General features: G+C 37.0%; 1 protein-coding gene across 1 annotated transcript; it reads right to left on the bottom strand.

Annotated features, from left to right (window-relative positions):
* Window positions 1-519: 519 nt before the first annotated feature.
* On the bottom strand, window positions 520-27032 carry LOC106058459 (heparanase-like). The gene is made up of 11 exons (XM_056007158.1): window positions 26863-27032; window positions 17857-18060; window positions 16119-16369; window positions 13212-13385; window positions 11204-11366; window positions 10194-10244; window positions 8107-8304; window positions 6734-6845; window positions 6060-6166; window positions 2925-3059; window positions 520-1024 (listed from the first exon to the last, which is right to left on the bottom strand). The coding sequence occupies exons 1-11, from the start codon at window positions 26871-26873 to the stop codon at window positions 661-663; spliced, it is 1770 nt and encodes a 589-aa protein (XP_055863133.1). The 5' UTR covers window positions 26874-27032; the 3' UTR covers window positions 520-660.
* Between the last annotated feature and the right edge of the window lie 97 nt (window positions 27033-27129).

Here is a 27129-nt window from a genome sequence, read left to right as displayed (position 1 = left end):
AGGACAAATTTGTACAAATACTCCTTCTTCCCTATTAGAGCATGGAATGGATTGCCTGAGCTAGCCAGAATTTAAGTCATTGGTTAATATGCATGACTAAATGCATGACGCGTAGGGCGTAATCATCTTCTTTTTTGAAGTAACGTCTGTATTATATAAGATAAGATAAGATTCTGCCAACATTGAACGAGCTTGTGTTATGATCATTTAGCCTTATACCGTCGGACTTCCACTTGTCCGGTCCACTCAAAGAGACATTACAGGGCATTAGATTTAGTTCGTATGACGCAATGAAAGAAGCGGTACATTCCAAGCGCAGCCCAACAAAAAGTGTTTGTTGAGAGAGCTTCAGGAAGTCTGTACAACGATGGACCAAGTGCGTTAAAAATCAAGGGAGACTATGTTGAAAATGTATGCATAAGGACGTTTCCTATTTGTATTACAAAAACATTTTAAACTACATCGCGGACAATAGTTGACTCCCCTGCGTGAGAATTCCAAAGAAGATAAAACCTCACATTGAAATGTGTTTATATTTATTTATTTATATCATAACGTTTGATTTTAAACATACAATCTGATCGGTAAATCGTATGCAGACACATCATACAATACCAGAGAAAGACAACATCGTTGAATGTCAAGGTTCCAATGTCAAGGTCAAAGCACAAGCAGTACACTGTTCACAATCAAATAAATAATTAAAATAGATCCTGCAGCTGGCACATCTGTCCTCAGCTTTGATAGGCAACCATTGTTTGAGTCGTCGTCTGAGTCAGTGTTGTGTTTTCCGGTAGTGGCGTTGACTTCTACTGTGTTTTTTGTATCCTGGTTGCCGTTTTGGTCTTTGCTGCTGTCTTGTTGAAAGTAATTGATACACAGTTTGACTCTGGCCTCTGTGACGAAAATAAAGTTATAGCTGTAAGGCGGAATGAGTATCCTGTCGCCGAGCTCTCTAGATTCCTTCATGTAAGGGAGATTACTTCCAGTCATTACTAACTCTTCGCCATTTAGAAGAACTCTCCTGCAGACAAAGTGATATAAAAACAAATCATTAAACTTGCACATATATATCTATTTGTTTTAATATTCTAGGCTTCTGATGTCACCAATGACCTCATTCGGTCGCGAAGTGACTATGGATCATGTCATAGATAGATGAATGCCTTGGCGCGCATTAGCTGTGGTTTCCGCCTCTCTACACAACTGATATATCCAAAGGAACAGTAAATGGATACAGTTTGGCATCAGCGGCGGCGCAGGCTCTGCGAGGGTATAGCACTGTGTGTTGCAGTCTGCAAACTGTCTTAGGGTCGCAGGTTCCTGATTTTGCCCTCAGGATTAACTCCCTTTTTGTTGTGAGAGCTTCAAGCAGTCTGTACAACGATGGACCAAGTGCGTTGAAAACCAAGGGAGACAATGTTAACAATTAGTACACTATTACAATCACATTGTAAACCATATTGCGGACCATAGTTGACACCCTATTCTCCATATGTGAAATATAAAAAAATGAACACTATTTATTTTTAAAATCTATTTAACAAAATGATCATTTGATTTTAAAAATACAATCTGATCGGGACATTGTATACTGACCTATAATAAAATACCAGATAAAGACAACAAGGTTGAATGTCAAGGTTCAAGTGTCAGAGTTCACATAACTTATGCTCTAAACGAGCAGAGGTTTGAATTCAAAGTTTTCCATCTCCTGGGTGTGTAGCCAGTCAAGGCTAACGAGCCCCTCCTGCCCGGAGGTTACTGGTTCATGTGCCAGAATATCACCTTGGACCCTTCTGTCAGCGATGACAACCAACCAAAAAATCTGAGCCATTCGTGAGGGCTAGTAGTTGGAGTCAGAGACTAATTGAGACGCATGCCATTGGAATCCTTTTACAGGTAGTGGACTGCTTATGTCAGCTCACTCTGTCTATCTGGTAAACGTTTGTACACGTCAGGTTCCACACTAATTACATAAGGAACTAAGAAATACAAGGAAAGATGAAGGCTCATTTGTGAAAGGTTATTTTTCAAAGTCTTCCTCACTCATCATATCTGTCTTAATTTAATGTTGCGTTCACCTTTCAGGCATCATGGTCCATCGACACATCTTTATCCCGAGCTAAGCAATCAATCCCTGAACACATCATTATCCCGAGCTAAGCAATCAATCCCTGAACACATCATTATCCGAACTAAGCAATCAATCCCTAGACACATCTTTATCCCGAGCTAAGCAACCAATCCCTGGACACATCTTTATCCCGAGCTAAGCAACCAATCCCTGGACACATCTATATCCCGAGCTAAGCAATCAATCCCTGGACACATCTTTATCCCGAGCTAAGCAATCAATCCCTGAACACATCATTATCCAAACTAAGCAATCAATCCCTAGACACATCTTTATCCCGAGCTAAGCAATCAATCCCTGAACACATCTTTATCCCGAGCTAAGCAATGAATCCCTGAACACATCATTATCCAAGCTAAGCAATGAATCCCTGAACACATCATTATCCGAGCTAAGCAATCAATCCCTGAACACATCTTTATCCCGAGCTAAGCAATCAATCCCTGGACACATCTTTATCCCGAGCTAAGCAATCAATCCCTGGACACATCTTTATCCCGAGCTAAGCAATGAATCCCTGAACACATCATTATCCGAGCTAAGCAATCAATCCCTGGACACATCTTTATCCCGAGCTAAGCAATCAATACCTGGACACATCTTTATCCCGAGCTAAGCAACCAATCCCTGGACACATCTATATCCAGAGCTAAGCAATCAATCCCTGGACACATCTATATCCAGAGCTAAGCAACCAATCCCTGGACACATCTATATCTAGAGCTAAGCAATCAATCCCTGGACACATCTTTATTCCGAGCTAAGCCATCTATCCCTTGATACTTACTTGGACTGGAGATCCTCTTCGTAGGCAGTAAATCGAAAAACAGAAACAGTTTGTGTAGAAAAAGACGTGAAATTGATGTACTCTTTCATGTCACTCAGATTCATTAAATAAATGACCAAAGATCCAGGTTTATATCTGCAGGTTTACATATATAAAATGATTAAAAGAAAAGTAATAGTAATTGACCTTAGCCAAAAAATATGTTAACACAATAATCTGTTGGCATAATCTACGTACGTAACAATCTACTGAGATTACAATCCATGGACTCTTCAATCTACTGACGAAACGATCTACTGTCATAACACTCTACTAACGCTTTAATCTACTGACATAACAATCTACAGACATTACAATCTACTGATTCTTTAATCTACACAACAATCTAGTAACTCTTCAATCTACTGACATAGCAATCTACTAACTCTTCAATCTACTGACAAAACAATCTACTAACTTAAATCTACTGACAAAACAATCTACTGGCATAACAATCTACTAACTCTACAATCTACTGACATGCCATTTACTAACATAGCAATCCACTTACACAAAAATACACTGACATGACAATCTACTGACACAACAATCTAGTGACACGATAATTTTCTGACAATCTAATGTCTCTTCAATCTACTAACATAACAATCTACTAACTCTTCAATCTACCGACATTACAATCTACGGACTCTTCAACCCACTGACATAACAATCTACTAACTCGTCAATCTACTGACATAACAATCTACTGACATGCCATTTATTGACATAACAATCCACTTACACAGAAATACACTGACACTAAAACAGCTATTTATATATTGTTATAACTGTGTGCGATCAGCTGACACACGTGATATAGGTCATCGTGCTGCTAGCGGTCAACTGTGTCAAGTGACCAGTGACGGACCTGCAGGAAAGTGCCGGTATGGATGCTATATGGGTGTGATATGGTCATAAGACCGTGTAGAAATGACTGGCGTTTTTTTTTATTTTTCAAGAAGGCCTTAGTATACCCCATATAAAGAAGGAGTGTGACTAAGCGAGACCAATGGTTACAGAAGGCCTTAACACTGGCCTGCAACGTCACAACCTGTGGGCCGTTTAAACCAATAGCTGGTTGACTTATACGATAATACCTCGGTCCAGGACGAGACTAGTCAGTTCAGCACTGCGATTACAGTCAGACGTTTCGTATTTCCAATTGTGAAGCATTTGATTATTTACTTATTACATTCATTAAGTATCTTATCTTATATAATACAGACGTTACTTCAAAAAAAGAAGATGATTACGTCCTACGCGTCATGCATATTAACCAATGACTTAAATTCTGCCAAGTCACTGGTTTTCCTGGCTAGCTCATTCAATGCTCTAATGGTACTAGGGAAGAAGGAGTATTTGTACAAATTTGTCCTAGCATATGGGACGAGGAATGTGCCTTTATCTTTGTGTCTTTCTGAGTATTTTTATTAGATTTTGATTTTGTATTTGTAGATTATGGTTCAGTGTTTTATGTATAATTGCTACTTTACTTTTGAGTCTTCTGTCCTGAAGGCTTTCTGAATTTAGTGATTTTACTAAATGTGTTACTCTAGTCAAATGTGAATATTCGTTTGTTATGAATCTCACTGCTCTATTTTGTGTCTGTTCCAGTTTCTTAATGTTTTCTTGAGTTGAGGGGTCCCAAACCGAGGATGCATATTGTATTATTGGTCTAACCAAGGTTAAATAACATTTTAGTTTTATGTTCTTATTTGATTTATAGAAATTTCTTTTAATAAACCCTAATGCTTTGTTTGATTTTTTTTTGTAGTTTCATCAATATGTGGATTCCATGACAGTTTTTCCTTTATTATAATACCTATGTATTTTGCGTTTTTAGTCTGTGTCACTGGTTTGCCATGAATAAGATAAGTGGAATTAATATGTTTTAGTTTTTTTGTTACTCTTAACAACGGACATTTTTCTGGGTGGAAAGACATGCTCCAATTTGATTCCCATTTCTGTAATTCATCTAATTCTCTTTGTAAAATATCTGTGTCTTGTGTAGTTTTTATTGTTCTATATATTATGCAATCGTGTGCAAATAATCTAACTTTTGTTCCTGAAGTAATGCAATTTGGTAAATCATTTATGTAAATTAAAAATAGTAGTGGACCCAAGACTGTTCCTTGAGGTACACCTGAGTTTACTGTTATCGGTGTTGATTTAGAGCCATTTATTATTACAGTTTGTTCTCTCCCTATCAGAAAATCTTTAATCCACTATTTTGCAAAAGAGTTGTCAACTTCTTGAGTTAGTTGTGTTGTGTCAAGCAGAGTTAGCAGAGCGCATGATAGTGTATAGCTTGCAGTGTATATTGTTATGACATGATTAGGAATTAGTTATTTGTTTCGGGAATAGGGTAAAGTTTTACTTAGCGACGATGACGTAAAGTGGGTTAAAAAATAAGAACGCTCTAAGCGACGCTAAAAAAAAGAGGACGCTTCTTGTAGAGCAGTAGAATAGATACGGATTTACGGACATAGCTGACATCGGACGATTCCCTTCTTGATTATTAAATATATTTGTAGAACAACATCAGCGTCGACTACATATTTGATTGTTTCGGCCTTTCGCCGGTGTTACTGAAGTAGTTGAGTTCAGCGTTACTTCCAGTCAGATCTACACTAGATATATTTCCAAGAATCAACACCGCGCGGTAGCCTTAACAATATACATAGATATATATTGTTTTTTTTTTAACTATTTATCCCCATTATAAAACAGGGATGACTATTATTATACTATAACTATACTAGCCAGACGCGGCCTGCTGGCCTTACTTTGTGTATCTGTGTGCATTAAGTAAAAAAGTTCTGTTCTTCAACGGATATACATTTAGGTATTTATTTTACTTTTTAGGGTCTTCAGCTTGTGGTAGGGTTACTTTACATACCTTAAGTTCCCACTTAAGTATCTAAGGAACATTTATGTCAAGTTTTATCAAGATTGGTCAATTGGTTTATTTCCTATTCAAAACATACATACATACATACATACATACATATACATACATACATACATGCATACATGCATTCATACATACGCCTTACATTCTGCTTTCGTATATTAGATTATTCGAATGCTTACTCTCGGGCACAATTAGCGTATATCCGGATATGACGTGGCCGGTTGGACTTCACTGTTAACACAGGGCCTTCAACGTACCTCTTGAACATCAGGGTCAAGTAGTAATCCTGATGAAACACAGGTCAAGTAGGATTATATTGAGACACAGTTCATTTGGGGACTATGCTGAGACACAGTACATTTCTGACGATGCTGAGACACAGAACATTGGTGACGATGCTGAGACACAGTACATTTGTGATTATACTGAGACACAGTACATTTGTGATGATACTGAGACACAGTACATTTCTGACGATGCTGAGACACAGTACATTTCTGACGATGCTGAGACACAGTACATTTCTGACGATGCTGAGACACAGTACATTTGTGACGAAACTCAGACACATTACATTCGTGACGATGCTGAGACACAGTACATTTGTGACGAAACTGAGACACAGTACATTTGTGACGATGCTGAGACACAGTACATTTGTGACGATGCTGAAACACAGTACATTTGTGACGAAGCTGAGACACAGTACATTTGTGACGATGCTGAGACACAGTACATTTGTGACGATGCTGAGACACAGTGGAGTAACATGCCGAGATCAACGATAGTTTAAGTCCTTGCAGTTATGTAGAAAGTTTAAGTTAAGTTAGGGCTTTACACAGGAGCTACTTACAGGATTAGGCTTTAATTTTTTATTAACCAAAGAGTATATTCCCCCAAAGTAAGAATGCCTGAAGATTTTGGTAATATTATGCAAGGCTGACTGTCCAAATTTATCCATCCATCTGTGATATCACAAAAGCAAAACAATAAATAAATATCATCAAACTTAAAATGATTACACTTTTATTAAATGTTATCAGCAGAGTGCGAAATCCTAGGCCAAGTAAGGCCTTGAGCAATTATATCTTGACTTTTCTGATAGTGTCAGGCCAGCGTTTCTTTGCCAAGGAGAAAAGTGTTGTTCAACAACAAAGTACATTCGACCCAAATGTTCTACCCAGACTTAGTGACTTTAAAGTTTCTAACTAGATCTAGAGCTTAGTTTAAGGTTTCTACCCAAATCTAGAGCGTAGTTTAAAGTTTCTAACTAGATCTAGAGCTTAGTTTAAGGTTTCTACCCAAATCTAGAGCGTAGTTTAAAGTTTCTACCCAGATCTAGAGCTTAGTTTAAGGTTTCTACCCAAATCTAGAGCTTAGTTTAAGGTTTCTACCCAAATCTAGAGCGTAGTTTAAGGTTTCTACCCAAATCTAGAGCGTAGTTTAAAGTTTCTACCCAGATCTAGAGCTTAGTTTAAGGTTTCTACCCAAATCTAGAGCTTAGTTTAAGGTTTCTACCCAAATCTAGAGCGTAGTTTAAGGTTTCTACCCAAATCTAGAGCGTAGTTTAAGGTTTCTACCCAAATCTAGAGCTTCGTTTAAGGTTTCTACCCAAATCTAGAGCTTAGTTTAAGGTTTCTACCCAAATCTAGAGCTTAGTTTAAGGTTTCTACCCAAATCTAGAGCTTAGTTTAAGGTTTCTACCCAAATCTAGAGCTTAGTTTAAGGTTTCTACCCAAATCTAGAGCTTAGTTTAAGGTTTCTACCCAAATCTAGAGCTTAGTTTAAGGTTTCTACCCAAATCTAGAGCTTCGTTTAAGGTTTCTACCCAAATCTAGAGCTTAGTTTAAGGTTTCTACCCAAATCTAGAGCGTAGTTTAAAGTTTCTTATCTTCTTATCTTATATAATACAGACGTTACTTAAAAAAAGATGATTACGTCATACGCGTCATGCATGTTAACCAATGACTTAAATTCTGCCAAGTCACTGGTTTTCCTGGCTAGCTCAGGCAACCCATTCCATGCTCTAATAACACTAGGGAAGTAGGAGTATTTGTACAAATTTGTCCCCTAGCAAATGGGACGAGGAATGTGCCTTTATCTTTGTGTCTTTCTGGGTATTTTATTCTACCCAGATCTAGAGCTGTTTTTGCCCTGATTGAGAGCTATCTAACGACCAAAATCAAGAGCTATGGTCAAATCTCTTTCTCTACCCTGTGTACTTACGTGAATCCTGCCACGAATGTATCACTAAGATTAAGTACCCCACCTCCAGACGCTGATGAGGTTTCCGTGAGGCGTAAAGGTTTACTACAGTTGTACTTTTCCATTAACTCTTTCCCCACTTCTAGGTGCACTTTGTAATTATTCAGTAGCTTGACATCCATGAAGTTTTCAAACTTGGCGTCGTCTTTGAAGTAATAACTGGAAGAAATGTCAACCAAGAATAAACATAGAGCAACATAAAATAAACATAGCGTAACAGAGAATAAACATAGCGTAACATAAAATAAACATAGCGTAACATAAAATAAACATAGCGTAACATAAAATAAACATAGCGTAACATAAAATAAACATAGCGTAACATAAAATAAACATAGAGCAACATAAAATAAACATAGCGTAACATAAAATAAACATAGCGTAACATAAAATAAACTTAGCGTAACATAAAATAAACATAGCGTAACATAAAATAAACATAGAGCAACATAAAATAAACATAGCGTAACATAAAATAAACTTAGCGTAACATAAAATAAACATAGCGTAACATAAAATAAACATAGCGTAACATAAAATAAACATAGAGCAACATAAAATAAACTTAGCGTAACATAGAATAAACATAGCGTAACATAAAATAAACACAGCGTAACATAAAATAAACACAGCGTAACATAAAATAAACATAGCGTAGCATAAAATAAACATAGCGTAACATAGAATAAACATAGAGCAATATATGTACACACACACACTCACACATGTTTTTGAGGGGGGAGGGGAGAAAAATCCCTCCAAACCCCCCCCCCCCCCCCCCCGAAAACAAATCTTGGCTACGCCCATGAATGGCTTCTTATGACTCGGAAGACAGTGGATGCGCACAGGTGAATAAGAAAACACTCTAACCATACTAGACACTTTGTACTATGGTGAGAATTGAGCTGATATACTTGACGGCATCTTTCTAAAACCTGATGCAAAAACTTAGATGATCCTAATTGTATTTCTTTTTTGTACCCAACACCGCGGTCTTTACACTGACCCCCACACCCCCTGTGTAACTCTTCTTCGCCATAAGGTATTTCCTCCTAACAGTAGAATGAAACAGGCAGGCATAGATTAAAAGCAAAAGGGTTAATGTCTTTCTAAAGCTGTGAGACGTGAAAGTCATCTGTCAAAATTGAGAAAAGACTAAATGTGGCTCAACAGAGATGGCTGAGACGGATTTTGGGAGTCAGTTACACAGATCGGGTCTCAAACAAGGAAATCCTATGCCGAACTGGGAGTCGAACACTTAGTGAGGTTGTGACTGAGGTTTGCGGGACATGTTCTACGTCAAAATGAATTACGCACACCAAGAGTTGCGATAACATGGAAGCCAAAACGAGGAAAGCGCAAACAGGGACGTCCTCGTATTACTTGGCGACACACCTTTATGGAGGACCTCAGAACAGTGATCACCAGGTGGGAGGAGGCTTCAGACATTGCCAGTGACAGATCTTTATGGAGACAGCTTGCCGCCCAATGCGCCGTACGGCGCGGGAGGACCTAAGTAAGTCTAAAAGCTGTGATTCAGTTCTTACAAATGAAATGTTTTTGCAGACAAATCATGTTCATGTTGCTATCATTAGGAATAATTACCGCATAAGTTAGGTTTTCAGTTATTATTAGGAAATAAAAATTAGGCCTAACTTTTGAGTGTCATGTAATTAACCCATAATGAACACAAAATCAACACAAAAAAATCAACACACATTATAATTATTATTATAGCTTTTATATAGCGCTACTTTCATGCTTATAGCATGCTCAGAGCGCTTTTGGTCCAATCTCATTTGTGGACCAGTGGGGGGGAGGGGGTATCTAGGAACCTCGAGCCCCCTTCTAGGTAGCCAAGCCAAGCCAAGTTCAAGCGCACTTAGCCTCTCGACCACGCTTCCCACCCATTAAGATGACGCACTGCGATCTGATATTTTTCTTGAATTCGATTATAATCTAAAGACTTAAATTTGAATTCGATTATAATCTAAAGACTTAAATTTAATATTGAGTCTATTCTTAGAAAAATAGTTCATAGAACTTACTGATGGAAAGCGATCTCGTCCACGTAATCACATCCATTGGCTTTTAAAAAACTAAAAATAGAATGTGGCGTAAACACAAGGATTAGAAATAGAAGCTCTAGCATCGTCATAAAAATGAGAGAGAGAGACAGAGAGAGCGAGTGACTGAGAGAGAAACAGAGAGTGACTTAGAGAGGGAGAGACAGAGAGAGAGAGAGAAACAGAGAGTGACTTAGAGAGAGAGACAGAGAGAGAGAGACAGAGAGAGAGAGACTGAGAGAGAAACAGAGAGTGACTTAGAGAGAGAGACAGACAGAGAGGGAGTGACTGAGAGAGAAACAGTGACAGAGAGAGAGAAAGACAGAGAGAGAGTGACTGAGAGAGAAACAGAGAGTGACTTAGAGAGAGAGACAGAGAGAGAGGGAGTGACTGAGAGAGAAACAGAAAGTGACTTAGAGAGAGAGACAGAGAGAGAGTGACTGAGAGAGAAACAGAGAGTGACTTAGAGAGAAAGAGAGAGAAAGAAAGAGTGTAGAGGATAGTGATGGAAATAGAGAGGAGAGAAGCACAGGGAGAGACAAATGGAGACAAAGATAACGGAGCACGAGAGTGTGGAAAGTGTGGCGATAGCTATTTAGAGCTCTAGGACTCCTCAAAGAAAATCAATATTTCAATGGAACTTTGAGAAACGAAAGACTCTACTAACTTTCTACGAACTTTCATAAAACATGCAATCAATAATACCTGTATTCATACATTTAATATAATTTTCCTTATAATAATAATAATAATAATAATAATAATAATTAAATTTTTGAAATGTGGAGATCACATTAATGGTGAGTCCTAAACTGCCGCCTTGTCTTGCTATTCGATATATCCGGCCCTGACACAAGATTGTAGATTCATAAATATTACTTTTAATTATAACATCTCTAGATCATTCGGAAGTTTCTTGGTGGGAGGGATATGTTTTCTAAACAACTCGAGTCCGCTCACAAAGAATTTGCATATATAAACCCCTTTCTCACCTTTCGAAATATTTCTTGGACGCATTAAAGCGAGTTACATCTGGACCAATGATCTTGCTTGAATTATAGAATGGAAATCTTTTCAACAGATTTCGAAACACAGAGAAATCGTTGGCTACGGTACTACCATTGATATTCAAGTATTTGGCGTAAAGATTTGGTTCTGAAAGAAATGGAAATGTTTATTTTTTTTTAAAAGTAGCTTTAGGTCCCTACTATCTTTAACATAATTCAACACTTTGACTTTTGTGGTGAAAGCAAAATTTGCAAATAAGCCTTGTATGAGATAAGAATGTATTTTTTTTTAATGTCGCTGTGTTTTAGTTTAGAATTTCTGTATGTTAGTTTAGCAGTTGTCTTTTAACCCTTAAAACGCGTGTGGTAGTTTAGCCTCTAAACATTAGAATTGTGTATGCAATCATTGTAAAACAGTTCGGCACTTTAAGGGTTAAATGTCACAATTGCATGTTGTAAGGCATCTAAGTAAGGCTGGCGGGTGGTCGTTGTGCTAGCAACGTAACAAACTCGTTAACCGTAGGCCACAGAGACAGATGATCTTTACATAATTTGTCCCATAGATTGAAAGATTTTAATAATAATTTTAATCTGCCCCAAAGATAGAAAGATCTGCCAAAAACGATCGAAAGATTTGAATACATCATCTGCCCCATAGGTCAAAAGATTTGAATACATCTTCTGCCCACAGAGACAGATGATCTTTACAAAATTTGTCCCATAGATTGAAAGATTTTAATACATTATCTGCCCCAAAGATAGAAAGATCTGCCAAAAACGATCGAAAGATTTGAATACATCATCTGCCCCATAGATCAAAAGATTTGAATACATCTTCTGCCCATAGAGACAGATGATCTTTACATAATTTGTCCCATAGATTGAAAGATTTTAATACATTATCTGCCCAATAGATAGAAAGATCTGCCAAAACGATCAATAGATTTGAATACATCATCTGACCCATAGATCAAAAGATCTGAATACATCATCTGCCCCATAGATCAAAAGATTTGAATACATCATCTGCCCCATAGATCAAAAGATTTGAATACATCATCTGACCCATAGATCAAAATATCTGAATACATCATCTGCCCCATAGATCAAAAGATCTGAATACATCATCTGACCAATAGATCAAAAGATTTGAATACATCATCTGCCCCATAGATCAAAAGATTTGAATACATCATCTGACCCATAGATCAAAATATCTGAATACATCATCTGCCCCATAGATCAAAAGATCTGAATACATCATCTGCCCCATAGATCAAAAGATTTGAATACATCATCTGCCCCATAGATCAAAAGATCTGAATACATCATCTGACCCATAGATCAAAAGATTTGAATACATCATCTGCCCCATAGATCAAAAGATCTGAATACATCATCTGCCCCATAGATCAAAAGATTTGAATACATCATCTGACCAATAGATCAAAAGATCTGAATACATCATCTGCCCCATAGATCAAAAGATCTGAATACATCATCTGCCCCATAGATCAAAAGATTTGAATACATCATCTGCCCCATAGATCAAAAGATCTGAATACATCATCTGACCAATAGATCAAAAGATTTGAATACATCATCTGCCCCATAGATCAAAAGATCTGAATACATCATCTGACCCATAGATCAAAAGATTTGAATACATCATCTGCCCCATAGATCAAAAGATCTGAATACATCATCTGCCCCATAGATCAAAAGATTTGAATACATCATCTGACCAATAGATCAAAAGATCTGAATACATCATCTGCCCCATAGATCAAAAGATCTGAATACATCATCTGACCAATAGATCAAAAGATTTGAATTTGAAATTCGGTAGGGTTGGGAAAATGGGTGTTTATGACATGTCCATCCAATGTCAACAAAAAGCACAAAGAAGATAACACCCACACACATATTTATGCACATGATATTAACATTTATTCTCGACCCATTTGAACATTTATATCCAAATGCAACTTGCCGTTTCCTAGTTGAAATTCGGGTATGGGTATTTTTTCTTTGGAGCACCATTCCAGAAATGTAATGGCGTATCTTGTGTCCCAGACACCATTGATGTGACTGAAGGCAGTAAAGCCAAACATGAAGTCCCATTTGACTGTTGTAGCGAATTCCACGACTTCTTGCCATACGGTTTCTGTAGAGATACAAACATAGACATAAGATAGGAAAGAGTTTGCCACTTGCCATCCTGGATTCCATTTCGTTAGCATGTCTCTTCTTCTTGAAACTGCCTGGTAGAGTTGAGCCTTCGGGTCTTGGAACTCTAGGCAGGGCCGGTCTTAGGCCACTGCAACCTATGCGGTCGCAGTGGGCACCGCGCTTTCATAGGCCCCGCGCTAATTAGGTGCAAATATTAAATTGCAAAAGTGTACGAAAAAATCCTGGAAATGTCCTGCATTTATTAAAATCTCCTGAAAACTCATAAAAATCACCCGAAAAATTGACAAAATTGTAATTTGTGGGTGCCATTTATTACGGAAAACGCCAATCCTACGTGCAATAAAAAAAGGGAATCGTCAGTTTTCATGTAATAAAATGTAATAATCGGACGAGTTTTCACCTAAACCGAAAGTTCAAATACCTTTTTTACTTTTATAGTCAATGGCATATAAATATGCCATAGGTTGCAAGGTTAGTAAAGTAAAGTTAATATGATCGCAATTTTGTACTTAGTAAAGAATGAATACAATGCAAAGTCGATTTTTTTTTCTAATACAAAATCTTAATTTTCACTTGTTATTCTTATTCCCACCCAGACTAGGCCCCGCGCAATCAGTTTCGCATAGGGCCCCGCAATTGTTAGGACCGGCCCTGACTCTAGGCCAGCAAAAGCGAACAAGAGCTCCCTCTCACCGGTACACTGTTCTGTCTAGCGGAGGTCAGACTCGCGTTCAGAGGCTGCACAGCACTTAAGTCACCGAGGTCATCGAGGTCACTTAGGTCACCGATTTAGTGAATAAAGATATACAGTTGATTCATTTTAAAACTAAAAAAAAAAAAAAAAAAAATTTGTTGATGGGAACAAAGTTGATATTTGATATTTTGGGGTTTTGGGGCACATCGGGGAACAAAGTTGATATTTGATATTTTGGGGATTTTGGCACATCGGGGGAACAAAGTTGATATTTTGGGGTTTTGGCACATCGGGGAACAAAGTTGATATTTGATATTTTGGGGTTTTGGCACATCGGGGGAACAAAGTTGATATTTTGGGGTTTTGGCACATTGGGGAACAAAGTTGATATTTGATATTTTGGGGTTTTGGCACATCGGGGAACAAAGTTGATATTTTGGGGTTTTGGCACATCGGGGAACAAAGTTGATATTTGATATTTTGGGGTTTTGGCACATCGGGGAACAAAGTTGATATTTTGGAGTTTTGGCACATCGGGTAACAAAGTTGATATTTGATATTTTGGGGTTTAGGCACATCAGGGAACAAAGCTGATATTTTGGTGTTTTGGCACATCGGGGATCAAAGTTGATATTTGATAGTTTGGGGTTTTGGCACATCGGGTAACAAAGTTGATATTTGATATTTTGGGGTTTTGGCACATCAGGGAACAAAGTTGATATTTTGGGGTTTTGGCAGATTGGGTAACAAAGTTGATATTTAATATTTTGGGGTTTTGGCACACCAGGGAACAAAGTTGATATATGATATTTTGAGGTTTTGGCACATCGGGGAACAAAGTTGTATTTGATATTTTGGGGTTTTGGCACATCGGGGAACAAAGTTGATATTTTGGGGTTTTGGCACATCGGGGAACAAAGTTGATATTTGATATTTTGGGGTTTTGGCACATCGGGGAACAAAGTTGTATTTGATATTTTGGGGTTTTGGCACATCGGGGAACAAAGTTGATATTTTGGGGTTTTGGCACATCAGGGAACAAAGTTGATATTTGGGGATTTTGGCACATCGGGTAATAAAGTTGATATTTGATATTTTGGGGGTTTGGCACATTGGGGAACAAAGTTGATATTTGATATTTTGAGGTTTTGGCACATCGGGGAACAAAGTTGATATTTGATATTTTGGGGTTTTGGCACTTTGGGGAACAAAGTTGATATTTGATATTTTTGGGGTTTTGGCACATAGGGTAAGAATGTTGATATTTGATATTTTGGGGTTTTGGCACATTGGGGAACAAAGTTGATATTTGATATTTTTGGGGTTTTGGCACATCGGGTAAGAAAGTTGATATTTGATATTTTGGGGTTTTGGCACATTGGGGAACAAAGTTGATATTTGATATTTTTGGGGTTTTGGCACATCGGGTAAGAAAGTTGATATTTGATATTTTGGGGGTTTTGGCACATCGGGGAACAAAGTTGATATTTAATATTTCGGAGTTTTGGCACATCCGGGAAGAAAGTTTTTTGTTTTGTTATTACTAATTGAAGCAGTGACTACGAGGATGCCACTAAGAGCTTCAGAAAACAAAGCAAAAAAAACAAAAAAAATAATATTTCGTGATTGCTCCAAGAAATATGGATTGTTTAAGAAGCTTGAACGTGTTTGTGATATTTAGAGTAAGTTCGTACATCAGAAGCTCTGTTGGTGATTGGCTGCTATGCCGGATTTTTTTTCTTGCTTTTTAAACCAAACAAGCCTGGACATAAAGGGCAAAGACAGTACTCTTAGAGCATGGAATTGGTTGCCAGAGCCAGTCAGAAAAACCAATGACTTGGCCGAATTTAAGTCATTGGTTAACATGCTTGACTAGACTGACCTAGGAACACGCTTAAGACGTAATCCTCTTATTTTTTGAAGTAACGTCCGTTTTATATAAGATAAGATAAAGACAGACAGATAAGGTTTGATAAAATGTTGTTGTTTTTTAAAGGGGCACAACTGTCTTACTGGTCAGTATAAGTTCGCGTGGTTTATGTCCCACTAGCTGGGCGTGTGAGCCATTCACTTTCTCAGTAATATTCTCATCTGTTTCGTCCTCTCTATTATCTTCTCTTTTTTTCTTCCGCCGCTTTATTTCCCAATCTTCATTATTTCTTTCTGCGAAATATACCTCGTCTTCAGGGGTGAAGATTGGAGTGCCATAGATGCGTATGATTGTATCAGGCAAGGCAAGAGACAGACTGAGGGCTTGCGGTGACCTAAGGGGAAATAATTCTCTGGTAATCATTGAGCAAAATGACAGCAAAAAGAAAATATTATTTAAATAATTAGAACAATAAGCATGTGTATTGAACCACAGACCTATATATTTCTATGTTGATATGTAGAATAACAGACCTATATATTTCTATGTTTATGTGTAGAATCACAGACCAATATATTTCTATGTTTATGTGTAGAATAACAGACCTATATATATGTGGAAAAACAGACATATCTATTGCAACGTCTATGTTTAGAAGTACAGACTTCCATATTTCTAAAATCATAACCTATATATTTATATTTCAATGTTTATGTGTAGAATCACATATCTATATATTTCTACGCCTAGGTTTAGAATCACAGACCTATATATTTCTAAAATCATAACCTATATATTTATATTTCAATGTTTATGTGTAGAATCACATATCTATATATTTCTACGCCTAGGTTTAGAATCACAGACCTATATATTTCTAAAATCATAACCTATATATTTATATTTCAATGTTTATGTGTAGAATCACATATCTATATATTTCTACGCCTAGGTTTAGAATCACAGACCTATATATTTCTAAAATCATAACCTATATATTTATATTTCAATGTTTATGTGTAGAATCACATATCTATATATTTCTACGTCTAGGTTTAGAATCACAGACCTATATACATTTCTACGTCTTGCAGTTGAATTTTTTTTTTTTATCTTCCTAAAAAGTGCGTCAAACTTAATCTATCAATAATTATACTCCAATGCCAGGAAAATCTGAATGCCAGTGAACTGTGGTTATTTAACCCAAATGATTAGATCTACCTTTGGTTTTAGAGTTATAAAATGAGCTCTGATCTGGGTTGAATACTTTTATGATTTTTCACCGTTGTTGATTCAAGTGTTTTCATCGAAAATAAATCATTGTGTAACGTTTCGTCTTGATAAGAGAATGGGAAGTAGGGAAAAGAAGCATGTAAAAGATTAAGACCAGACAGACAGAGTGACTCCGAAGATAAGTGAGGAATGCAGTATTTCCCGTGGCTATGCAGCCCCAGCTGTGACCTACATATTTTGCCACACCCACCGCAGACATAACCATTGACCGCCGGTGGTCGATTTAGCTTTCTTTTCGCCGTCTTCTTCAAATAAGCTCGGTAAAAATATGCATTAACTCTTTCTCTCCTAATTGACGATACCAACGTTGATTCGATTAATATTTAATTTTATAAACTTTATTTTGTGTTACATAAAAGGAGGATTGATTCCCCCTTTAACTCTAGACCAAATAAAACATTTTCTGATAACTAGCGAAAACGTTATCGAAGCTTAATCATAACAGGGAAATGAAATAGTAATGAGCAAAATGAAGACTTCCGTTGAAACGTGGTAAAATAATTACGGAGAGAAAGAGTTAAAGAAATGGGTGTCACTAAAATATAAAGTATTAAATGAAATTTAAAAAAAAGAAGTCCAATCTTTTACTTCATTGGGAATTTGGACCACTTGAAGAAGAGATGCGGAAATCCAAGATTTAAAAAACTTCGGCTAATGTTGTAATATGAATTCTTCCTGATGTGGACATTGATTATCTCATCTTGTGACGTTTCTTCTTGTTCTTCTTGTGAATGGCTTCCTAGTTCAAGGGTCATCAGAATCAATAGCACGTGACCATTTCGATTTAGTTTTCTGATCAGAATGAGAAAATACATACACATGTTTTCGAATTCATAATTTTATTGTATGGACACGATACATCTATATCTAGACACTCTGGCTCTACAAACGAATGTAAAGTGTCAACTTTCTATGTTACGAACTATTTATAAAGTAAGGACAGAGCTATCTAAATTAATTTACAAACCGGCACAATAGTTTTAACATAAGAAAAAAAAGTTTCTGAATTTTAATAAAATCTAAACAGTATAGATGGGTATGTTCCTTTGTCAGACATTATTATTATTATTATAGCTTTTATATAGCGCTACTTTCATGCTTTTAGCATGCTCAGAGCGCTTTTTGGTCCAATCTCTGTGGACCAGTGGGGGGGGGGGGTATCTAGGAGTTTGGTTTTCAGTGCTGCCTTTAGGCGATAAGTAAACACAACTCTGCCCTAGTCGGGTGTCGAACCTCGAGCCCCCTTCTAGGCAGCCAAGCCAAGCCAAGTTCAAGCGCACTTGGCCTCTCGACCACGCTTCCCACATGTATAGAGGCAGATGATATAAAGCTCACCTGTTTCTATTAGCCGAATGGTAACCAGGTAGTCATGTGACCAGCACAAAGACCATCCGCCTTTACTTTCATCAACTAATGCCAGGTAGTTAAGGTACTCAAGAGCGTCCTAACATTTTAAACATCTTAGTTTCCACCGAGATTCGAACACTGGAACCCCCATTTCGGAAGCCAATCGCTTTGCCACTTAGCCACCCCACCCCCAGTCTCATATCCTCCCCCTTTTCAGACCAAGCGATCTATAGGGCAGATGATGTAATGGTCACCTGTTTCCGTGGCCCGAGTTTAACGAGGGTGTCATGTGGCCAGCACAATGACCAACCGCTTTTACTTTTTCCTAACTTTTTCCTAACTGATGTCAAATAATTAGAGTTGGGTGGATCCAGAGGCCCCCTAAAGATCCTGAAATTTAAAAAAAATCACAGTCTTCACCAGGATTCGAACCACTGACCGTCTAATATAAAAGAGGTTATTGTTGTATGATACATTAAAAAAACAACAACTGTAGATGTAATTTTAACTCTTTCTCTCCGTAATTATTTACCACATTCTGGTGAAATCAACGTTGGTATCGTCAGTTAGGAGAGAAAGAGTAAACTCAATTCAACTCAGTTTTGTTTCTAATGTTTTGCTAAACAAATCGTCTATCCTAAAAAACTAAAACTATCCTGGCATAACATAGGCTTTAAAGAATATGACATAGAATCGCAGATTCTTGTAAAGATTAGTTGAGTCTATAACTACATCTGCTATTATTAATCTAAAATAAAAACTACCATTAAATTTAATAAAACTCGAATAAAGCCTAATGTTGTTCCGAGCTAGCAAATCGTAAATAAATTTGTACAAATAATAATGGAGGGGAGTTTAAATGTATGTTTGTATTTTCAATATAAACAAACCAAACACGCTTGCAGAATGTGAATATGTAACTAGCTTTAAATGAGCCTTTAGTTGTGTGAACAAAATTATCGTAAGCCAATTAGCCAATAGCCGGTGAACCATTTGTCGGTGAAATGCTTGTCGTAAAACCAGGATAGCGGGCTTGTTTTTGGCACGCGAAAGACGTCAACAGAACAATGGTACGACACTCGAAAGATGGGTAGAATCTTTGTGCGGTGTTATGAACATAATGATAACAGATTCGAAAACCATGTCCGCCTAGAGTGGCTTTAACACACTGAATGACTACACAGCACACTTTTCGTGAACACATTCTTACGGACGAGTTACAAGCACATATAAACATAAGAACGACAACCGATACAGCATATAATATTCATAACATTCACCCCCAGTTCAAATTGTGCTGGCTTGGACATGTTCGCCGGATGGAGGACAAGCGCATCCCGAAAGTCATCCTCTATGGTCAACTCGCGACTGGCACAAGAAAAACTGGTCGCCCCCCACCTCCGTTACATAGATGTAATAAAACGTGACCTCAAATCAGTGAACATCAATACTGACAATTGGGAAGACATAGCTCTAGACCGCAACAGGTGGAGAGAGACAGTGACCAAGAAAGCTATGGACAGTGAAAGTACATGGGTCTCAGCCCAGGAAGAAAAACGCACAATACGAAAAACGGCCAGCTCCTCTACCACCGAAGCAAAAACCACCTTAACTTGCGCTATCTGTGGACGGGAGTGTCTCTCCAAAATAGGGCTCCACAGCCACACGAGGAAGTGTGCTCTGAGATGAACCATAGTCGTCCTATGACTGAAGGAGGCCAAATGAATGAATGAAATGAATGACAATGAAAGAATTAAGTCAACGTAGAACAGTAATAGAGGTTCAAGTAAACAAACAATGTAGAATAGCAGGACATGCTGTAACAGATAAAACATGATAGATCAAATAGCTTATTAAAATGATAAATCAAGTATCATATTAAAGTCAAGTTTACCTTTTTTTACCTTTACCTATCACTTAGTCTGTTGGACCGTTGGGGCACCAGGCAAGATTTGTCGACCGTCTTTCTCCATTCCTCCCTTTTTTTTTGCCTTGTTTAGAACCTCTCTCAATGGCAGGCCTGTCCATTCTTTAATGTTGTCCTCCCATCGCTTTTTCTGTCTGCCTCTTCTTCTTTTCCCTGTCACTGTTCCCTGAAGGAAGGTCTTTGTGAGCCCCGTAGATCTTGTAATGTGGCCAAAGGTTTTAAGCTTTCGTCTTTTTACAATAGTTAGCAGGTCGTCATGGGCTCCGATCGCTACAGTAGGGCCTAACCCTGTCTCTGATTTCTTGGTTTGTGATGCGGTCTTTGAATGTGATGCCTAGGATCCTTCTGTAGCATCTCAATTCCATTGCTAGGATCCTCCTCTCAAGCTCTGCATTCAACGTCCACGACTCGCAAGCATATAAAAATGTGGCCATGACCAGGTCAGCTAGTTCTTCTTCTTCTGTCCCTGCTAGTCCGTCAATGTCATCTGCGAAGCGCAAGTTAGTAATTCTTCTTCCTCCAATGCTAACAGTACCTTCATAGCCAAAGTCAAGTAAGGTAGTAACATGAAGATAATAAAATTAACAAGTGTCATTTTGGAGACTAGTATTGCCAAATTGAATGTCAACTTAAGAGTTCTAGTAAGCCGATGAGCTTTTACTCTTTGTAATTGGGCCTAGTTCTCCTTTCTCTATGTGTAGTTTCGTCTGCTTAAGATTTCGACGGTCTGGCTATGTCTACGGTGGTGCTGGTGGTTTCTTCAGCCATCGTAGAATCAGTAGGTTGATTCCTGGGAGGCGAGTTTTGGACAGGACAGTCAGTATCAAGCTCTGTTCCACTCTGATTCTCATTTTCTATAACCTTTAGTTCCTCCCTAGGGGCTAACATTCGTAATGAGACTGTTTCCTTTCGACCGTTTGGTGTTCGGATAACAGCGTATTGAGGGTTGCATGTAACTCAATCAACTTCTTCTGTAATGGGATCATATTTAGACGATCTAACGTTCTTCTTCAGCAGGACAGGACCCAGACTGGTCAACCATGTTGGCAGAGATGTCCCGGAACCACTTCTTCTGTTGAATCCAGGAAGTCGTTCATGTGGTGTCCTGATAGTTGCAGTGTATTTAATTGTTATGAACATAATGATAACAGAGTCTAAAACCATGTCCGCTTAGTATGGCTTTAACACACTGAATGACTACACAGCACACATTTCGTGAACACATTCTTACAGACGAGTTACAAGCACATGTAAACATAAGAACGACAACCGATACAGCATATAATATTCATAATATGCGGCGACCCTATCAAATTAAAATTCAATTTGAGCCGATTTTATTGCCAACGCTTTTCTCAAAATCAACATAAAAGATCATCTTCGAAAATAAAAAAAAGAGTCCTGGTAATTAAATAGCTGTAATTTTTATATTGGGTATAATGTCGTTTGTATTTGTCACCTTTTTCAACTATGGAAATAGCGACAATTTAAAAACAGATTTTTCTATAATTTGCACGCTCAAAAAATAAAAAAAATAAAAGCGCGCCTTTAAGTCGCTATACCCCCCCCCTTTTTTTCCCCAAGAATGAGCCCCACAAGTGGACATTGTTAGATTTACATTTTGAAGCTACTGTTACAGTTGCTGCATTTAAACAAATCATGGTAAAAAAAAAATAGGTCTAGATCTACCTGTCGAACATCGTCAGAGATGAATGTGTGTATGTGTGTTTAGTCTATTCTTATTTAAATATGCGCGAATGACCGGAAGTGTGTTAGTCTAGACAAGGACAGAGGCCAGTGTGTGATATATGCGATTGAGTAATAAAGTTTCTGTGTTTGTCTTGATGAGTTTTTTTTTTTGTGTGTTTTGTAATTACAGTTGAACCCAGAGAAACCCTAGACTTAGTGAGAAACTAACGTAGTTTCTTTATAGCTAGATAGAATAGAAAACTGTAACACACATTATTATAAAACCAATTATATCTATATTCTTATCTTATAAAATACAGACGTTACTTCAAAAAAGTAGATGATTACGTCGTAGCGTCATGCATCTAGACATGCATGTTAACCAATGATAAATTACCTAGATCTAGGTTAATCGATGTTTATCTTATTGGCATATATAAGTTTAATATTTTATACATAATGGGATCGAGGGCATATTCAGAACTTTTGAGAGAGGTGGGTTATATCGAGTCTTTTTTTTTTAAATGTCCTACTGGTACTACGCTCTTGCGCACACTCCATTGGCTTCTTGTGAAAGCGAGAATCGACTACAGTGTGGCCACACTTTGTCATCAGTGTATATACAATAAAGAAATGCCCGTGTAGCGAACTGATCACTCAATATGTCCCTCGGAGAACACTTCGCTAACGCTTCCAGTGGTGCCACGTTTCTCCGTCAATAGCTACTGTCTGCGGGCTCTTTTTAGTACATTCTAGCTTTTTTTTTTATATAGCGCTACTTTCATGCTTATAACATGCTCAGAGCGCTTTTGGTCCAATCTCATTTGTGGACCAGTTGGGGGGGGGGGGGGTATCTAGGAGTTGGTTTTCCGTGCTGCCTTTAGGCGCTCAGTAAACACAACTCTACCCGAGTCGGGTGTCGAACCTAGAGCCCCCTTCTAGGTAGCCAAGCCAAGTTCAAGCGTACGTCTCGACCACGCTTCCCACATGGACCAAAGGTTTGGAACTCACTCCCCATTGATCTCAGACAGACAACATGCTACACTACATTCAAGAAGAACATTAAATGTTTGTTTGTTTGTAAAATGTTTTACATGTTTCGGATGTTCCTTCAGAGTTGAAGATAATTACTTCCTAGTCCAAACCTCCCGCAGGACGACGGGGGATGGGAGAGGGCAGGGTTTGAACCCTGGACCATCGATAAATCTGAACGACAGTCCAGCGCGCAAACCGCACGACCAGGAAGCCATCCTAACATTAAGACCCATGTGTTTAGTTGTTTGTTTTTTTTTTATTACTTTGTCATTTCGTCGTTTGTGTTTGTAATGTTATCACATCACCTTGAGCCTACATTTTCTTTGTTAACAGCACTCTATAAATTAAATCATTATTATTATAATTAACTATTATGTATAATCTAGATTTTTAAAATTATTATTATAGCTTTTATATAGCGCTACTTTCATAGTTATAGCATGCTCAGAGCGCTTTTGGTCCAATCTCATTTGTGGACCAGTAGGAGTTGGTTTTCAGTGCTGCTATAAGCATGAAATTAGCGCTATATAAAAAAAGCTATAATAATATAATAAAAGCCCGCTATTGACGTGGCACAACTATAAGCGTTAAAACAACTCTGCCCGAGTTGGGTGTCGAACCTCGAGCCGCCTTCTAGGTAGCCAAGCCAAGCCAAGTTCAAGCGCACTTGGCCTCTCGACCATGCTTCCCACAATTTAGGCTGTAGTTATAAGATAATATTTTGCAGATAGTTTGACAATACAAGAGAAGAATAAATAGAATATATTATTTATTACAGACGTTACTTCAAATAAGAAGATAATTACGTCCTACGCATTTCTTGTGTCAATCTAGTCATGCATATAGATCTCTATCTTGGCCCCGATTAATATCCAGTTTTGAACCAATTCTGACTAGATCTAGATCACTAGATTCTTGTCTCCAATTCTAGATTAGATATATAGCATTATGCATCTAGAGAGACAATCTGTTCCCCATTAGTAGTTTATTTATTTCGGACATTACATGAATTCGGACATTCGCTGTTTTTTGTGGTCATTAAATAATTATTTTAATATGTATTATAAAACTAGCGCGCTGTATAATGTGCTTGTCCATTTTCCAATGATTCTAACCCAATTTACTTCCATTTAGCTGTCTTTTTATGTAAGAAAAACGAATTTCAAATTTGTTAGTCAGGTTGTTTTTTTTTCCTATGTTACCCGGATGACTTTACCTCTTCCTAGAGTTAAGACTATATTTTTTGATTGGCTAAGTCTATACTAATGAGCCTGGCAATATTTATTCTGTTTTTGGAGCTAATTTATTTGATTCATAAGCCAAGTTTTCTAATTCCATACCAAAAAAAAATTAATACGTTGTCCGAATTAAATTACGATTTTCTTACCAAAATTTATTTCGGACAGACAGTTTTGGACATCAATAAAAATGATCTTATATTATATTTGTTCGTTTGTTGTTGTTTTTTTCAATAGAGAATAAATGGGCAAATATTTGGAGTGAGCTTGGTACATTGAATGAAGTTAAATGCCTAGATCTAGACCTACGACTAGATAGATCTAGATTTATATAGAGGATTCAGTTAGTCAAGATCGAATGGCTATCGTAACCTATAGGGGCCTACTATACTACAAAAGATCATCTGTATTAGAAATTTATTAAATTAATAAACACAAAAAAACACAAACATTCAACACACATCTAATCATGCAAACCCCAAACATTCAACACACATAAAATAAACAAACATAAAATAAGTCTAAAAGTCGGTGCAGAAATCACTATTCCAGTGACCTAATTTTGGTAGAATAAGTGTGTTCATATTTTAATTTTTTGTGTTCGTATTTATGCATAGTATGAAAACATCGTAATGATTTCATGTGAGGGGCTATGCCTGGGGATCTTAAAATTTAGTTAATGTTAATATAGAATTAAAATCTGAGTTTATTGATGCCTAAATATAGAGACTGTCCGAAATAAATTATGGTGTCCGGAATCAAATAATGTGGGTCAAATGTGTCCGAATTAAATGAAAACATACAGCCTCTTTGACCTTAAATATAATAACAAATATAGGTTTGGGGAACAAATATAAGTAGTCATCCTTATTCTCCTTTAACTAAAGAAGATTTTGATACGTCATTTTCTTTTCTATGTCAAACCATTGTAAAATAATGCGCTGTCAAAGTCAAACTTTCAAATTTGGGCCTATAGGTGTCCGAATAGCATAAACTACTCTAGATCTATAGTAGTTTATTTATTTCGGACATTACATGAATTCGGACATTCGCTGTTTTTGTGGTCATTAAATAATTATTTTAATATGTATTATAAAACTAGCACGCTGTATAATGTGCTTGTCCATTTTCCAATGATTCCAACCCAATTTCCTTCCATTTAGCTGTCTTTTTATGTAAGAAAAACGAATTTCAAATGTGTTAGTCAGGTTGTTGTTTTTTCCTATGTTACCCGGATGACTTTACCTCTTCCTAGAGTTAAGACTATATTTTTTGATTGGCTAAGTCTATACTAATGAGCCTGGCAATATTTATTCTGTTTTTGGAGCTAATTTATTTGATTCATAAGCCAAGTTTTCTAATTCCATACCAAAAAAAAATTAATACGGTGTCCGAATTAAATTACGATTTTCTTACCAAAATTTATTTCGGACAGACAGTTTTGGACATCAATAAAATTGATCTTATATTATATTTGTTCGTTTGTTGTTGTTTTTTTTCATTAGAGAATAAATGGGCAAATGTTTGGAGTGAGCTTGGTACATTGAATGAAGTTAAATGCCTAGATCTAGACCTACTAGATAGATCTAGATTTATATAGAGAATTCAGTTAGTCAAGATCGAATGGCTATCGTAACCTATAGGGGCCTACTATACTACAAAAGATCATCTGTATTAGAAATTATTAAATTAATAAACAAAAAAAAACACAAACATTCAACACACATCTAATCATGCAAACCCCAAACATTCAACACACATAAAATAAACAAACATAAAATAAGTCTAAAAGTCGGCGCAGAAATCACTATTCCAGTGACCTAATTTTGGTAGAATAAGTGTGTTCATATTTTAATTTTTTGTGTTCGTATTTATGCATAGTTCGAAAACATCGTAATGATTTCATGTGAGGGGCTATGCCTGGGAATCTTAAAATTTAGTTAATGTTAATATAGAATTAAAATCTGAGTTTATTGATGCCTAAATATAGAGACTGTCCGAAATAAATTATGGTGTCCGGAATCAAATAATGTGGGTCAAATGTGTCCGATTTAAATGAAAACACAGAGCCTCTTTGACCTTAAATATAATAACAAATATAGGTTTGGGGAACAAATATAAGTAGTCATCCTTATTCTCCTTTAACTAAAGAAGATTTTGATACGTCATTTTCTTTTTTATGTCAAACCATTGTAAAATAATGCGCTGTCAAAGTCAAACTTTCAAATTTGGGCCTATAGGTGTCCGAATAGCATAAACTACTCTAGATCTAGTTTGTGAATAAACTAAAGCTATATATTAAAAAAATATATATATGTACAAGGCATTTATAAACGAGTCTTTACTTTATATACTGACCGATTGACCATGATAAAAGATACGACACCTTTGAACTAATTAGTTCTACTTTTATGGATCAAAAAATCTTTATTTAAAATCAAAAGTATTAGTCTTGACCTAGATCTAAATTGAAACTTTTTCCCACAGGAAATGACGAGAACAAATTGCCATCTGCAAGATTGGAAAACATTTTTGTGAACTTTTTGATGTTGCGCACTTTTTAAAATTGAAAGTATGTGCTGCTTATTACTTCTTGTGAAATAGTTTCTAATTATAGATCTAGTA

The sequence above is a fragment of the Biomphalaria glabrata genome, chromosome 12, assembly GCF_947242115.1.
Source record: "Biomphalaria glabrata chromosome 12, xgBioGlab47.1, whole genome shotgun sequence".
NCBI lineage: Eukaryota > Metazoa > Mollusca > Gastropoda > Planorbidae > Biomphalaria > Biomphalaria glabrata.
Note: the sequence above shows the minus strand (reverse complement) of the source record. Positions and strands in the feature narration are given on the sequence as shown.

What these genes read in the sequence shown, in the direction of transcription:
- LOC106058459 (XM_056007158.1), bottom strand. An exon ending in TGGTCCAAATTCCCAATGAA is followed by an intron (nt 16,370 to 17,856) that starts GTAAAAGATTGG and finishes ATTTCCCCTTAG; the next exon opens with GTCACCGCAAGCCCTCAGTC. An exon ending in CGAATTTCAACTAGGAAACG is followed by an intron (nt 11,367 to 13,211) that starts GCAAGTTGCATT and finishes CATTTCTTTCAG; the next exon opens with AACCAAATCTTTACGCCAAA.